Source organism: Danio aesculapii, chromosome 6 (genome assembly GCF_903798145.1).
Source record: "Danio aesculapii chromosome 6, fDanAes4.1, whole genome shotgun sequence".
NCBI classification, from domain to species: domain Eukaryota; kingdom Metazoa; phylum Chordata; class Actinopteri; order Cypriniformes; family Danionidae; genus Danio; species Danio aesculapii.
In genome coordinates, this window is record NC_079440.1 from 30,683,080 (window position 1) to 30,696,986 (window position 13,907).

The 13,907-nt window shown below is 36.2% G+C and overlaps 1 protein-coding gene across 1 annotated transcript in view; it reads right to left on the bottom strand.

Annotated features, from left to right (window-relative positions):
• Positions 1-261: 261 nt before the first annotated feature.
• Positions 262-13,907, bottom strand: part of crocc2 (ciliary rootlet coiled-coil, rootletin family member 2) — an 83,726-nt gene continuing 70,080 nt past the window's right edge. Inside the window, 8 exon segments of the mRNA XM_056460729.1 lie at positions 262-1,625; positions 1,748-1,927; positions 3,635-3,766; positions 4,072-4,272; positions 8,105-8,254; positions 10,498-10,686; positions 10,764-11,015; positions 13,712-13,875. Of these exon segments, the coding sequence (XP_056316704.1) occupies positions 1,542-1,625; positions 1,748-1,927; positions 3,635-3,766; positions 4,072-4,272; positions 8,105-8,254; positions 10,498-10,686; positions 10,764-11,015; positions 13,712-13,875 (1,352 nt within the window). The 3' untranslated portion in view covers positions 262-1,541.

Sequence of the window (13,907 nt, forward strand, 5' to 3'; positions counted from 1 at the left end):
TTACAGTGTAAACCAGCCCTTGTATAATGTTCACTAGAAAAAAAAAATCTGTTAAAAAATAACTAAATATACAACACAAAAGCCATTTGCTTTGGATTAAAGATTTACTGACAATTTTCTTTCACTCTGAAAATCAGATTTCCCCAAAATAAATCATGAAATGTGATTAATTTTAAATATGCTGAAATCAGCTCCACTAAAATAAAATGTGAATCTTTTTTCTCAGGGGGTCATTAGTATCAATAATCAAATCAAAACAAGAACATCACAAAGAATATTTTATAGATTATTTGCACACATCATAAACTACAAAGCCAACTGACAGCAATTTTTCAAACTACAAAAATTCTGGTTTATTATAGTTATTATATGCCAGCGGTGCCCAGACACCGGTCCTGGAGGGCCGGTGTCCCGCAAAGTTTAGTTCCAACCCCAATCAGACACATGTGGGCTAGCTAATCAAGTTCTTAAGCTGCGGTCACACTGCACTTTTCTTTCCATAGACTTCTATTCATACGCATGTGAAGGCGTCATACTGAAAACGCAAGCTTACGCGACAAGTTTCGTAGTTCGCTGTGTTGGAAAGATCAAGCTTGGTGAACTCTGACCTGCAAAATTGCTTCACTTGACTGATCAAAACATGACCTTTCTGGATAGAAATTTAAAATATGGACCAATCGCTCACTTTTTTAAATGTCTAATCTCGCCCCTTTTAGCATTACCGTACAACAGAATTTCGCAAGCTCAAACTCTAGTGTGACCGCAGCTTTACTAGGCTTTCTAGAAACATCCATGCAGGTGTGTTGAGACAAGTAGGAGCTAAAATCTGCAGGACACCGGCCCTCCAGGACCGAGTTTGGGCACCCCTGTTATATGCAATGAATCATAAAACAGTATGGGTAATTGAGAATCATTTCAGCACCCATAAAAGAAACAACAGAATTTGTAAGTAAGTTATAATTCATTTTATGATGTAATTTCCTCTAGCTGTAATGTAGATGATTGGTTAATAACAATTAAATAATAATCACATCGTGTTAACAAGTAGCAAGTTATAAAGAAAGTAAAGCAAGAATATAAATATGATGGAGACCTAAGGTGTGATGTTTAAGCTACAGATGTTTTAAAGTCTGTGTGTGTGACAGAGAGAAACTGTGCTTAATGCTCTAAGATGAACATGGATAGGCTTAAGATAGATTTATAGTCTGCTTCAGGAGTTTGCTGCACAAATCCTTAAAACAATTTGGCAATTGAGAAGCATTTGGTGAAACAGCGATCTCTTTGTTTGTTGTTATTGGGTTCTTGCGGTGTGGATCAGGATTACTTAAAGTATTTGTGCAAATGTAGTCCAACAATTCTCCCTGAGACCAGTGATTCTGTATGTTTTTAAAACCAAGGTGTGTGTGTATAAGATTTTATTATGCGTAAGTCCATCCATGTAAGCACTGGCCCCATTTCACTGGTTATAGGCAAACATGTTTGGTAACAAAACAAAACAAATCAAATAACTGTCAGATGAATTCCTGAGCTATTCTGGATTTTCAGAGGTTCACTCTTAGCATCTGCTTCATATATGCTTGCCTCCTCTTCATCTCCTGCTCCAGCTGCTCTTTTAATGTGGAAACCTGAGAAAAACACAGCAGGTTTTACAGAACTGTCATGTGTTTGTCAGAAGCTTTCTGCTATTATAAGTAATGTAAATGTATATTGTAATGCATTTGGTCACATCTTTATAGTTTTCTCTTACTTGTTCCTCCAAGCAGTGGACCCTCTGGCGGTGAGCTTTCTCCCGAGCCTCCAAAGCTCTCTCTGTCTGCTGCTGGGAGTCCCTCATCCGCTCGCTCTCCAGGTCCAGCTCTTGTTTGTGGCGAGCTGACACTTCTAGAAGTCTTTGAGAGTGAGTCTGCTCCAATATAGAGACCTGTGACTGCAGAGACAACACATAAAATCACATCACATGTGATTCAAAACAAACAAAAAATTTACTGTGCTCAGCATATATTAGTACACCCCTCACAAATCTATCTTTTAAATTCATATATTCAATAGGAAGTTCATCCATTCATTCATTTTTTTTTCGGCCTAGTCTCTTTATTAATCCGGGGTCGCCACAGCGGAATGAACCGCCAACTTATCCAGCACATGTTTTAAGCAGCGATGCCCTTCCAGCTGCAACCCATCTCTTGGAAACATCCAAACACACTCATTCACTTTACAATTTACAATTTGGGTAGGACAATTTAGCCTACCCAATTCACGTGTACGGCATGTCTTTGGACTGTAGGGGAAACCGGAGCACCCGGAGGAAACCCACGCGAGTGCCGGGAGAACATGCAAACTCCACAAAGAAACGCCAACTGACCCAGCCAAGGCTCGAACCAGCAACCTTCTTGCTGTGAGGCAACAACACTACCTACTATGCCGCCATGTCACCTTAATAGGAAGTTATACAATATTATATTTGTGCATATAAGAGCATTAAACTATCATTTTAATATGCAAAACTGGTACTCAGTTACCGCAGTGAGAACTTATGTACATACAGTACTATAAGGTCTTGAATTTGGCATGCCTTTTAAAATGGAGTGCATGAAAGATTATTATCTACACTAAAAAAACTATAACTGGACCTTACCTTTGCATAAGTTACATGCTTTTAAAAAAGGTACCGAACCAGTGACGGTATTTCAGCTTTATTTCTGAAATTATCTCTTGCAGAGTCTATCTTGGTGTGTAGGCAGGAAAGTACTTTGCTTTATAATATAGAAAACATATTTTTAAAGGTGCTGTTGACTGGAAAGTTTCACCAAATGTTGGTAACAATCAAAGATATCCGAATATGCAAAGAAAACAACATTAATTAATTTACAAATTAAGTTATGTGTAATAACATGAAACACTACAGGAAAAAAGTATTGAACACATGAAGAAAGGAAGGTGTAGAAGGGCCGCAAAAGCCCAGACAGCAGCTGAAATCTCTCAGTAGTTCTTCAGCCATCCTCTGCCTTTTGTCAGTGTTAATTAATATTAGCTGCTTCAGTCCAACATCTACATTACCAGGATGATGAAGATGATTCCAGAGTGGACACTTTAGCAAGACAAAGATCCAAAACACAGCCAAGGAAACTCAAATCGTTTCAGAAAAAGAAAATCAAGCTGTAGAATGGCTTATCCAATCACCTGACTTGAATCCAATAGGAAATACAAAATAAAGGTCAGATTTGATATACGAGACCCACAGAATCCTCAAGATTTTTACACTGTTGAAGTCTGAAAAATATCTGAGCAATAGATGTGACCATTCTCCATAAGAGAGGTGGCTTTAAGCTGCCATCACCCCAAAAAAACATTAGAGTATACAATACATTTCAGTAGTTCAGTGCTTTCTCCTTGTGTTATTCCATTGTTATTACACGTAACTATTATTATTATTATTATTTTGTTTCGTTACATTTTTATGTTTGTATTGTTTGAGCTTTTACCAAAATCTGGTTCAATCCCATTTCCCTGAAAAAAACATGATGTGTTGAATACTCCCCCCGACTGTAATAATAAAATTATGTTGATATTTTAGAAGTTGAACCTACTAGATGTTGATCCATTTTAAATGTAATCACATTTATAAAAATCTCACTTGTAGAGTGTGAATTTCTGCCTGGGTCTCGTTTAATTCTTCCTCTAGATTTCGTATTTTCTGTTCTTGCTGTTCTCTCTCGCGCTCACCATGCAATATCTCCACCTCCTTCTTTTGGCGATTGTGTTCTACCTGCATACAACACATGCATTCACACACAAAGTATTAAGCAAGTAATCTGATAATGTCATAGGCTGTACATTCATGTTTAATTGATTTATATACATAATTATTGCATTTGTCTCACATACAGACAAAAAAAAAAAAACAAGCTCTAAGCCATCCTTACATCAACCAGTAATACTACAATAACTCCATTGAAGGATATAGGCATGACACTGTTATTAGTTTGCACAAATTATTCATGATGACATACTCAACCAACTGTGTTTGAAAGTCAGTATGTTTTGCTGTGTTTGCAAAAGCATGAGAAGTACCTTCTCCAGGGTACGTTTTAGAGAGGACCTGTCTTTTCCCAGACGCAGCAGTGTCCTCTCCAGGTCAGACTTCTCTGCCTGTAGCCGATGGGCAGTTGTCTGCAGGGTAGCCACCTGTTCCTGAAGCTGACTCTTTTGCTCTTGCAGGAGTGAACAGCTCTCTTGCACCTCCTCCTCAGCCTGTTGCCTCTGTCTCACAGTCTAGTGAATCAGAACAGATGCAGAATATTCTCCATCTATATGGCTGTATAGACCAGAACTGATCAGGGCATGAACTCAGATTACCAAAGAGTATTTAAGTATTTTAGGATACAGTGATATGAATACAGTGCATTTTTTAAAATAAAGTAATATATTATAAGTAATATAATATTTGCTAGCTTAATGTGCAGTAGGTGATTGTCTTCAGAAACAATTTCTGTTATACTGTTATGCTTATGGTTACATTTGTTATGCTCTCCTGGTAATGCTGCCCCCATGACCAGGCCCCCGATAAGTGGTTGAATATGATTGTTGAAAGTTTCTTCACATCTTGATAGCAATCAAGTGCTCCAAATGTATTGATATGTATTTTAGGTAATGCGTTAAAATAATGGTCCATTAGTTAATGCTAGTTTATGTATTTACTAACATGAACAGACTATTATTAAGACATTTATTGTGGCATTTCATAATCTTTGTTAACTTTAGTTAATGTTGTTTACGTTAAATAACATTAGTTCATGTTAGTTCATATTAACTCAAAGTGCATTAACTAATGTTAACAAGCACAACTTAGGATTTTAATAATGCATTAGTTAATGTTGAACTATGATTAATTAATGCTTTACAAGATTATTCATAATTTGTTAATGTTAGTAAGCACATTAGGCAAGGCAAGTTTATTTCACATTTCACACACAGTGACAATTCAAAGTGCTTTACATAAACAGGGATAACAAAGACTAGTGTATACAAAAAAGTAAAAAAACAAATAACAGTGATTAAAACTGATTAAAATGTGTTATAAAAGAATGAAAAAAGAAAAGAAAGACATAATAGAGTGATCTGTGGGATGAAGCACGGTGCTCATTCAGTAAAGGCACAGCTAAACAGATGTGTTTTCAGTCTTGATTTGAATGCGTCTAATGTTGGAGCACATCTGATCATTTCTGGAAGCTGATTCCAGCAGCGGGGGGTATAGTAGTTGAAGGCCGATTCACCCTGCTTTGACTGAGTTCTTGGAATTTCTAGTTTATATGATCCTAAAGATCTGAGTGATCTGTTAGGTTTGTATTCAGTGAGCATATCTGTGATGTATTGAGGTCCTAGGCCATTTAGTGATTTATAGACAAGTAATAATACTTTAAAATATGTTCTGGATATGACTGGGAGCCAGTGTAAAGACCTGAGGACAGGTGTGATGTGCTCTGGTTTTCTGGTTTTGGACAGAATCCTGGCAACATCATTCTGGATGAGCTGCAACTGTCGGACTGTCTTTTGGGGGAAGGTCAATGAGGAGTCCATTACAGTAATCCATTCTGCTGCTGATAAAAGCATGAACAAGTTTCTTTAAGTCTTCACTGGAAACAAAGCATCTAATTCTTGCAATGTTTTTTGAGATGATAGTATGCTGATTTACTGCTTTGACATGACTACTGAAACTCATATCTGACTCTAGAATCACACCAAGATTCTTGACCTTATGCGTTTTGTTACCCTTTTGTTGTTTGACCCTTAGAGCCAAGGTACGCATTCACCTTAAGAACCTCATCTCTGTTCCCAAATGCAATGACTTCAGTTTTCTATTTGTTTAATGAAGAAAGTTTTGGCACATCTAATTGTTAATTTCATCAATGCATTGGCAGAGGGTGTCAATGGGGCTGTAGTTATTAAGCAGTAAGGCCAAGTAGATCATCACCATACGTTGCTGTGGTAGGAGATTTGGTTCTTTCGCATTATTTGGCTCAGTGGGAGCATGCAAAGATGGAAATTAACTAACATTAAGTAATGGACCAATATTCTAAAGTGTTACTAAATTTTATTATTCTCTGGAAGGTGTAGGACCAAGAAAAATTTGTCAAATCATAGCATTCAATCCAAACATTACAATAGGCAGTCCTACCTGCCTGTTAGATTATGTAATTTCATCAACCCTGTCAGCGTGTTCATGGATGCGGTTCAGACAGAGGGGGACAATCAAACATCAACAAACTAACTTTTTAAAAAGTTTGGCAGTGTAATTTTAACTAACTTTACTCTAAAGTTTTATCTCCGGTGAAAGTTGTAATGTATTGTAGTGATGTTGTCTAGTATGCTCTCGTGCATTGAGGAAACGTGGCTTTGGATGGCAATTTTTACAGTAGGGTGGGACATAGGCTTTCAATTCTATCAGGCTAACATTAGCATTTTCCAAGATTTTCTTTTGCACCTTTAATCACAGTGATGATTTTTTCTTCATTTTTATTTGTTGTATTTTATCACAATTTTATGTTTTTTTATTTACTAGGGCCAAATTATATATTATATACTAGGTATTACATTCCTGGATCAAAACAAACGCAAATGCAGGTTGCCAGATTGATGACTAACAGGTGCGAGTCTGACTATCGAGCTTAAAGGCTGATTTAAATCATGTTCTATATAAAAGCAACGGCACGCGATAGAAGGAATATTTTGCATATTAAAATGAGTTTTTGTTCTAACAAACAGCTCAAATTGATATATTAGAAACGGCTTCTATTTTTTGCAGCTGAACAACAGAAAACAATGATCACCAATGTAAACCTCATGTGCTTTATTCAGTGTTAAATGCTAACAATGTGAGTTTGAATGCCATTTTACGTTTATTGCCATACTGAAAGCAGCAGCAGATAGTTCACCTCAGATCTTAAAAATAAACCGCTTGAAATTGAACTTTAATCTGTGACTCAAAACCAACACATAGCGAGTCAGCATGTACATTTAATAATGTTAAGGAGGTTTAATATGTATTTATTAGATTATAGACCTTACCATCTTGTCAGTGAGTGCATATTCTGTGCTTCTGAAAGGATGTCTTTAAATTTCTGTCGTGTTTGGTCTGGTGCAAACTGCCAAATTGCTTATCACTGTAAATCTCGTCATGTGGCATGTTTTGACAGGGGGTTGCAAGGTATCTGCTCACCTAATGTTTACATTCTTCATAGTTATATTATTTGCTAATTAATAACCTCATGTGGAACTCTAAATCTGCATCTCATTTCGGAGTCAGCTACTGACCACCGGAGGTCGCATTTCGGTCACAGATGCATGCTTTTCAATGAATGAATGAAATACGTGGTTTTCCACCAAGGCAACCCTGGGTGCTGAAATATAATTGGTTAAACTGGCATTGGGCAGGTTAAAATTACCAAAACATAGACAGCCATTCTGGCACAGAACGCACATGTTTAAAGCAGAATAACTGACTTCAGCATTGTTTTTCAGATAAACAAGCATGTTCACTTAGCATGTTTCTTAAATATCTGTAAACATATTATGCTATTTTTATGCTTTAGAAGAGTCAAAAAACGTACATACAGCACATTTAAAGGAATAGTTCAATCAAAAATTACTTGATTACTCACCATTTGTCCTAAACCCAAACACTTTGGTTTTCAAAACACAAAACAAGATACTTTTAATGAAGACTAACTTATAATGAAACCTTGGATATAGCAGTTATAGTGTCAAACAAACACATTTGGCTTTTGTTTGTCACATTTGATGTGCTCTGTTGATTTACTCAGTGTTTATATGTAAATAAAACCATAATAAAGAATATTATTTGTCATTTGTCTTTTTAATTCATTAAGATTTCTTTTAAAATCTCTCCATGAACACAAGTTTTTTTGTAGCAAACTTTCAATGGAGGAAAATAAACCTCTTGAAAAATATATTCTTTTGGGTTATAAAGATAAACTAAAGTCTTATGGGTTTGGAATGGCAGTGGGATGAGCATAACTTTGAATTTTGGGTGAACTAAGCTGTTAAAACATTGTGTAAACTGTAAGAGTATGTATGTATGCATAACCTCCTGCAGGACACGTGTCTGTTTGTCCAGTTCGGAGACCTTGAGTTCACACTCCCCCTGGCTTCTCTGCAGGCTCTGCAGTCTCTCACTCAAGTCATGATTTTGCTTCCTACTGTGTGTCAGAGCCTCTCGTGTCTTATCCAACCTCTCCTATGCACACATAGTACAGACACACACACACACAGTGAGACAAGTATGAACAGGCATCAGCCCATACACGCATAATCAAACACCCACATTCAGTTTTAATGATGAAGCTGTACTTTTCCTCACTACCAATGCCCTGTCTTTTTATCCTTGTTCCCGACTCTCTGTTTCTTTTCCTCCTCTGGACCTTTTTTTATTGGCAAGAGCTGGCATGTCTCAAGCAAACTAAAAAAGATTTACACTGAGGGCGCAGTGTTTTTGTTTGTACAGCATCTTTAAAACACAGACTCATACTAAGCCTTAAAAGCCCTCCAGAGAAGTTGGAGAAAAATTAATGAGTTCAGTCCAGTCTTTTTATTGCACAGTCATCCAGCACCTTCAGGGAGCAGGCGACAGCAAAGGTAAACACGCCCAAAAAAATAAAAAATACTGGAAAAGTTATGAAACCACATCATAAATCATAACATATTGTGGTCATGGTAGCAAGATGATCTGTGGGGTTTCAATTAAAGCTGAGGTGAAGTGAGATTAAAACAGGAGCGTTCCTAATTGTGCATGTGGCTGAACCACAATGAACATAATGAGGTTGTTTGTGACTTTATGATGAAGATGAATGATTGACAGTGTTTATAAGAAAGCTTTTGGTTTGATCTGTTTTAAGTTCCATCAAGGTGTATAAGTTTGGAGGTGTGGGACTCTTAATGCCAGTGTATTGCTGAGAGTATTGTGTTAACTGTTAACACAACAGTACTGTTAACTCTGAGAATTTGGAAACAGGTAGTTGACAAATGTTTTATAAAACTTTTTAAAATGTAATATATATATATATTTTAGGGTTTTTGACCTTTTATTGAGATAGGGTAGAGGAGGACAGACAGGAAAGCATTGGGAGAAGACAGAGCAATCGCAAGTTTGCGCACATTACCCCTATCCTGTGCTCCCTAAATTGGTTGCCGATATGTTTTAGAATTGAGTTTAAATTGTTTATGTATGTTTTTAAGCTATTAAATGGCCTGGCTCTGACTTATCTCTCTAATCTTATTACTGTTAAAATATCTGGCAGATGTTTAAGGTCGTCGAACTAGAAAATGCTAGTCGTTCCCAGATCCAAATTAAAGAAAAAAGGAGATTGAGCTTTCTCTGTAGTAAGTCCTAAAATGTGAAACGAGCTACCTATGCCCATTAGAACAATTTCCAATGTATCTTTGTTCAGAGGGAAACTTAAACTACACCTCCTAGAAAGAGCTTTTATATTGGAAGAAAACTGATCCTATTGTATCTATCTGGTGTCTTGTTATTTATCGTTGATGCTGTGTGGTAAGTTGGAAGTATTCTCTGTTGTTTTATCTGTTGCTGTCTATTTTTTGATAATTCGCTTTTAGGTTTGTACAGCACAATGGTCAACAACTGTTGTTTTATTGTACTTATAATTAAATCAACTAAACTTAACAGAGGGGAAGGATTGGCATAGGACCTCGAGCTGGGAATTGAACTCGGGTTGCCGTGAGCACCATGGTTCTATATGTGGGTACACTTAACAACTAGGCTATTGGCACCGACTAAAACAGAATTTTTAAAGAAAAAAATAGATTACATTTTTTGATCATACATTTTTTGTAGTTTGAAGTCTGATGTTTGATAAAATATAAAAAAAGTCACTAAACTTATCAATTCTATAACTTTTTTACATACCTTACATAGATCCAGTGTGTGCAAAAAATTACTCTTAATATACAAATAGCTTAAGCAATTTATCTTCATTGTTGGACACTTATCTTCATAAGTTGCTATTTATTTAATATGAAATTATGATTTTTTTTTTCTCCACGACTTGCAGAACTTATTTATTAACCAAAAGGCCAATAAACATAACAATTTTATAGTAGTTTCAAGAAAGATAACAGAGGATATGGTTTTCCAGTGACAAAACAGTCAAGTTCATATGTTTTTAGAAATAGATATGAATGAAAAATGTATTTATTAATAATTTTCAAAGTTGTTTATTTATTGAATTATGCTTGATACAATCACACCATTGGACAATTTGAGTTTTGGCTCAAACATTTAATAGCGTAGCAGTTTTTATAACAATAACTATGGAAGACAAAGAAATGTTTAACCATCTACTGCATTTTAAATGTTGACAATGCCAAATATATTCATTTCTGTCAAGTGTTAAAATTCAACTTCACGTCAGCAAACAACCCAAATGCAGTTATCTTGCATGCCATGCACCCTGCACTTACCTGCACCATCTTCTGGTTATGTTCACTGGCAGAGAGAGCTCGCTGCAGCTGGACGGCCTGATCTCGTGCTGTTCCTGCAGCAGCATTGCTGTCAGTCAGGGATCCAGTCAAGGCCTGCAGCTTGTCCTTTAGCTGGCTCTCCTGCAGTTCTTTAGTTGCCAAGGCATTTGCTAACCTCTCACATTCAACCTACGTACATTTAGGACAACTGATTACATTATATTGCTCAAACATGACTGATGTACTTTTAGACAGCACAGACATACCTTCAGGAGAGCAGCACGCTCTTCACTGTCTCCCAGCTCTCTGCGGAGGTTGTTTAGGCGTTCCTGCAGTGAGCTGGCTTCTGCCTCCATCTCTGTGGCTCTGAGCTGGGCACGCTGCAGCTCTCCTTCCAACCCTCTCCGTTTGAGCTCTAGTCTGGCAGCTCGAGCATCCACAGCCTCACAGGTCTCTTTCAGGCGGCGACGCTCAGCCTCCAGACTTTCCTCAGAGGCCTGGGAGCGCTCAAGCTTATCCTGAATACAACAGTATGCTTTTATGCTTTTAAACGCTTTCGATGGTTTTATTGTGGAGTGTGAATACAGGTTTTATAGATTTTCTTTATAAAACGTGTTTTTATTTCAGTACTGTTTTTAAATTAGCTGTATATTTCCAGGGTGTCCACGGAGCCTTAAAAAATCTTACAATGTCTTAAATTTCAACAGCTACATTTTACGTCTTAAAAAGTTTTCAATTCACTGAAATTTTGACTTTTATGTCTTAAATAACTGAATACAGGTTTTAATTTTCCTTTGTCCATAAAAAGCTACCCAGTTGGGCCAACATGCATCCAATCACCAACAATTCATCGCAATAGAACTTTTAACAAAACTCTATTTATGACTATTTACCAATATGGTTTAATTATTGTCTTTACAATATTGTTTGTTTAAAAGTTCTCTGTGAATTTATGGTCTACATATGGTAAGGACACTGACCTGGACAGACTGTTGTGTGTACATTTAGTTTATTATAGTTTTTTAAAGATTTGTATGTGTAATGCGTATGTATACAACTAGGGTTTGCTTGTTTTGACAATTTATTTAAAACTTGTGGCTAAGAAATAACTTATTATAATATAATATATAACAAAAAAGTCCTGTGTAAGTCTGAAATATAATTCGTAATGGTCTTAAAAAGGTCTTTAAAAATCTTACATTTGACCGTGAAATGTTTTAACTTAGTCTTAACTTAGTTTTAGTTAGTTAATCAATAATAGTTTTGTTAGTTCTAGTTTAGTTTTTATTCTGTGAACACATTTCTATTTATTTTTTATGTAATTAGTTTTGGTTTTAGAAATGGCAGTTACAAAGCAAAGTTAAAGAACTGAAAACCATACAAATGCAGTTTAAATGCATAAAAGTACAAATTTATGAAGAATTCAGACCAACTTCTTCATATTAAAAATAGTACTTGACTCGTGTGGCTGTAAAAGTGGCATCACTGGTATTTCTCTAAAGAGTCAAAGGTCAGGTTAAATGCCTCAGAATGACTGCTTATTAATGCTTATTTACAATTGTTTTTTAGTAACTGTTGTTTGGTTTAGTTTTTCATTTATTGTGCAGTTTTTATTTATTTATTTCCGTTAACAAAAATAGTTTTTGAATAATAGTTTAAGTCTTGATTTTAGTTTTTGTTTACAAATAATAACCTTGGCACCAATAAACACTTGGAAATTCCTGCCAAGCTATACATTCAGAATATCTGAGAGTGAGATAGCACACCACATAGGTTCTGGGAGGTTATACTCCATTTTACACATTTTCTATACATTTTTTTTACAAAAGATTTTTAAAACCATATAAATATACCACATAGATATTTGGAGATAGACCATGGGCCCTATCATTCACCTGGCGCAATAAGTCGCAAGACGTGTTTGGCACGATTTGTTGCTATTTTTTAGACCAGCGCAAGCCTAATTTTCTCATTTTGCGTCACATTGTTTAAATAGCAAATCTATTTGCGCCACTTTGTAGATTCATGGGTGTTTTGGTCTAGAAAGGAGGTGTGTTAAGGCTCATTTTTGGCGCGTTGCTATTTTGAGGAACTGAAATAGAGTGCGGCATTGACCATCTAAAAGCTGATAAAGTCCAGCACAGAGCGCGTTAGTTGTGTGCCTATGTAAATCCAAACACTTACACATTGCTTAATACACACAGGATGTACAGCAATACACTTTACATCTTTACATATGAAAAGAAAAATTAAAGGGTTAAAATGTTACCAAAATTATTATTCTGTACATAAATATAAAAAAACCAGTGCCTTCATGCCTCAGCTCGGGGGGATGAGGGGGGGGGGGGTATAATGTTGTATAATGTTATTATTAATAATAGCAGTATTATTTATTATTTGCATATTTATATTTGTTTTAATAAAAACAAGTTTAGATTTGTCCACCTGTCGGGTTTTGGAGACGTATGTATCTCCATATGAGCATAAGAATAGGGCGTGTGTTTGGATATAACTCAGTTTTTTGACCACACTTCATTATTATTGTTCATTTATTCGTTTGATGGAAATTAGAACTGAATTTAGAAATAGTTTTGAAACAAATCTTTGCGCTTAATCTAAATTAAATAGGTAGGCTAATGGATGTCTTTAGTGGAGTGCATACAACACCGTTTCCTTATCCACGAAAGTAAAGCAGTAAAGTAAAGAGTAAAAGTAAAATAGAAAGAAAGTAAAGAGTCCAAAAGGAGGAGGCACGTTCTTAACCCCCACGCTGAAGATGGTCTGTATAACTGTTTTCTCGCTAGTGAAAAAGATTTAGCCACTTACAAAGTCTGCCATGTAAATAGCAAATGTGCCATTGCGTGATGCAACTGACTTTTAAAGTAAATGGAAGATGAGACTCAGATTGGTTTAATGCACGTTATACTCAAAACACACCCAGAACTCATTAAGAGAATAAGCACAACCCAGTTAGATCATGCACCAGGGCGCAAAGCGTATTTTCCGTTCTTAATGCTTTTGCGAAAATGCGCTTTAGACTTTGTCCTAGATTGTTAAAATAGAGCCCCTATTGTGCAATAAGGTCAATTTAAAGATTTATAAAGATTTAATTGCCAAGCTTTCAATAGTGGGAATCATTGTGGCTAAAATGAGGTAATAATTGTTATGATCTCTCAACCATCTTTGTGTTTGTGTAGAATGTATGAGTGTTAACCTGCAGTGCTTTGGCCTCGGTCTCAATTATCTGTTGGCTTTTCTTCATTTTGGCCAGCTCCTCATTCATAATCCTATTCTGTGTTTCACCACGCTGAACTGCCTCGTCCCGTAAAATGAGTGATGCTTGCATCCCCTCTAAATGTTTGGCCAGCTCACGCTTTCCTGGCAAACACACACCCACATATCAATGATAA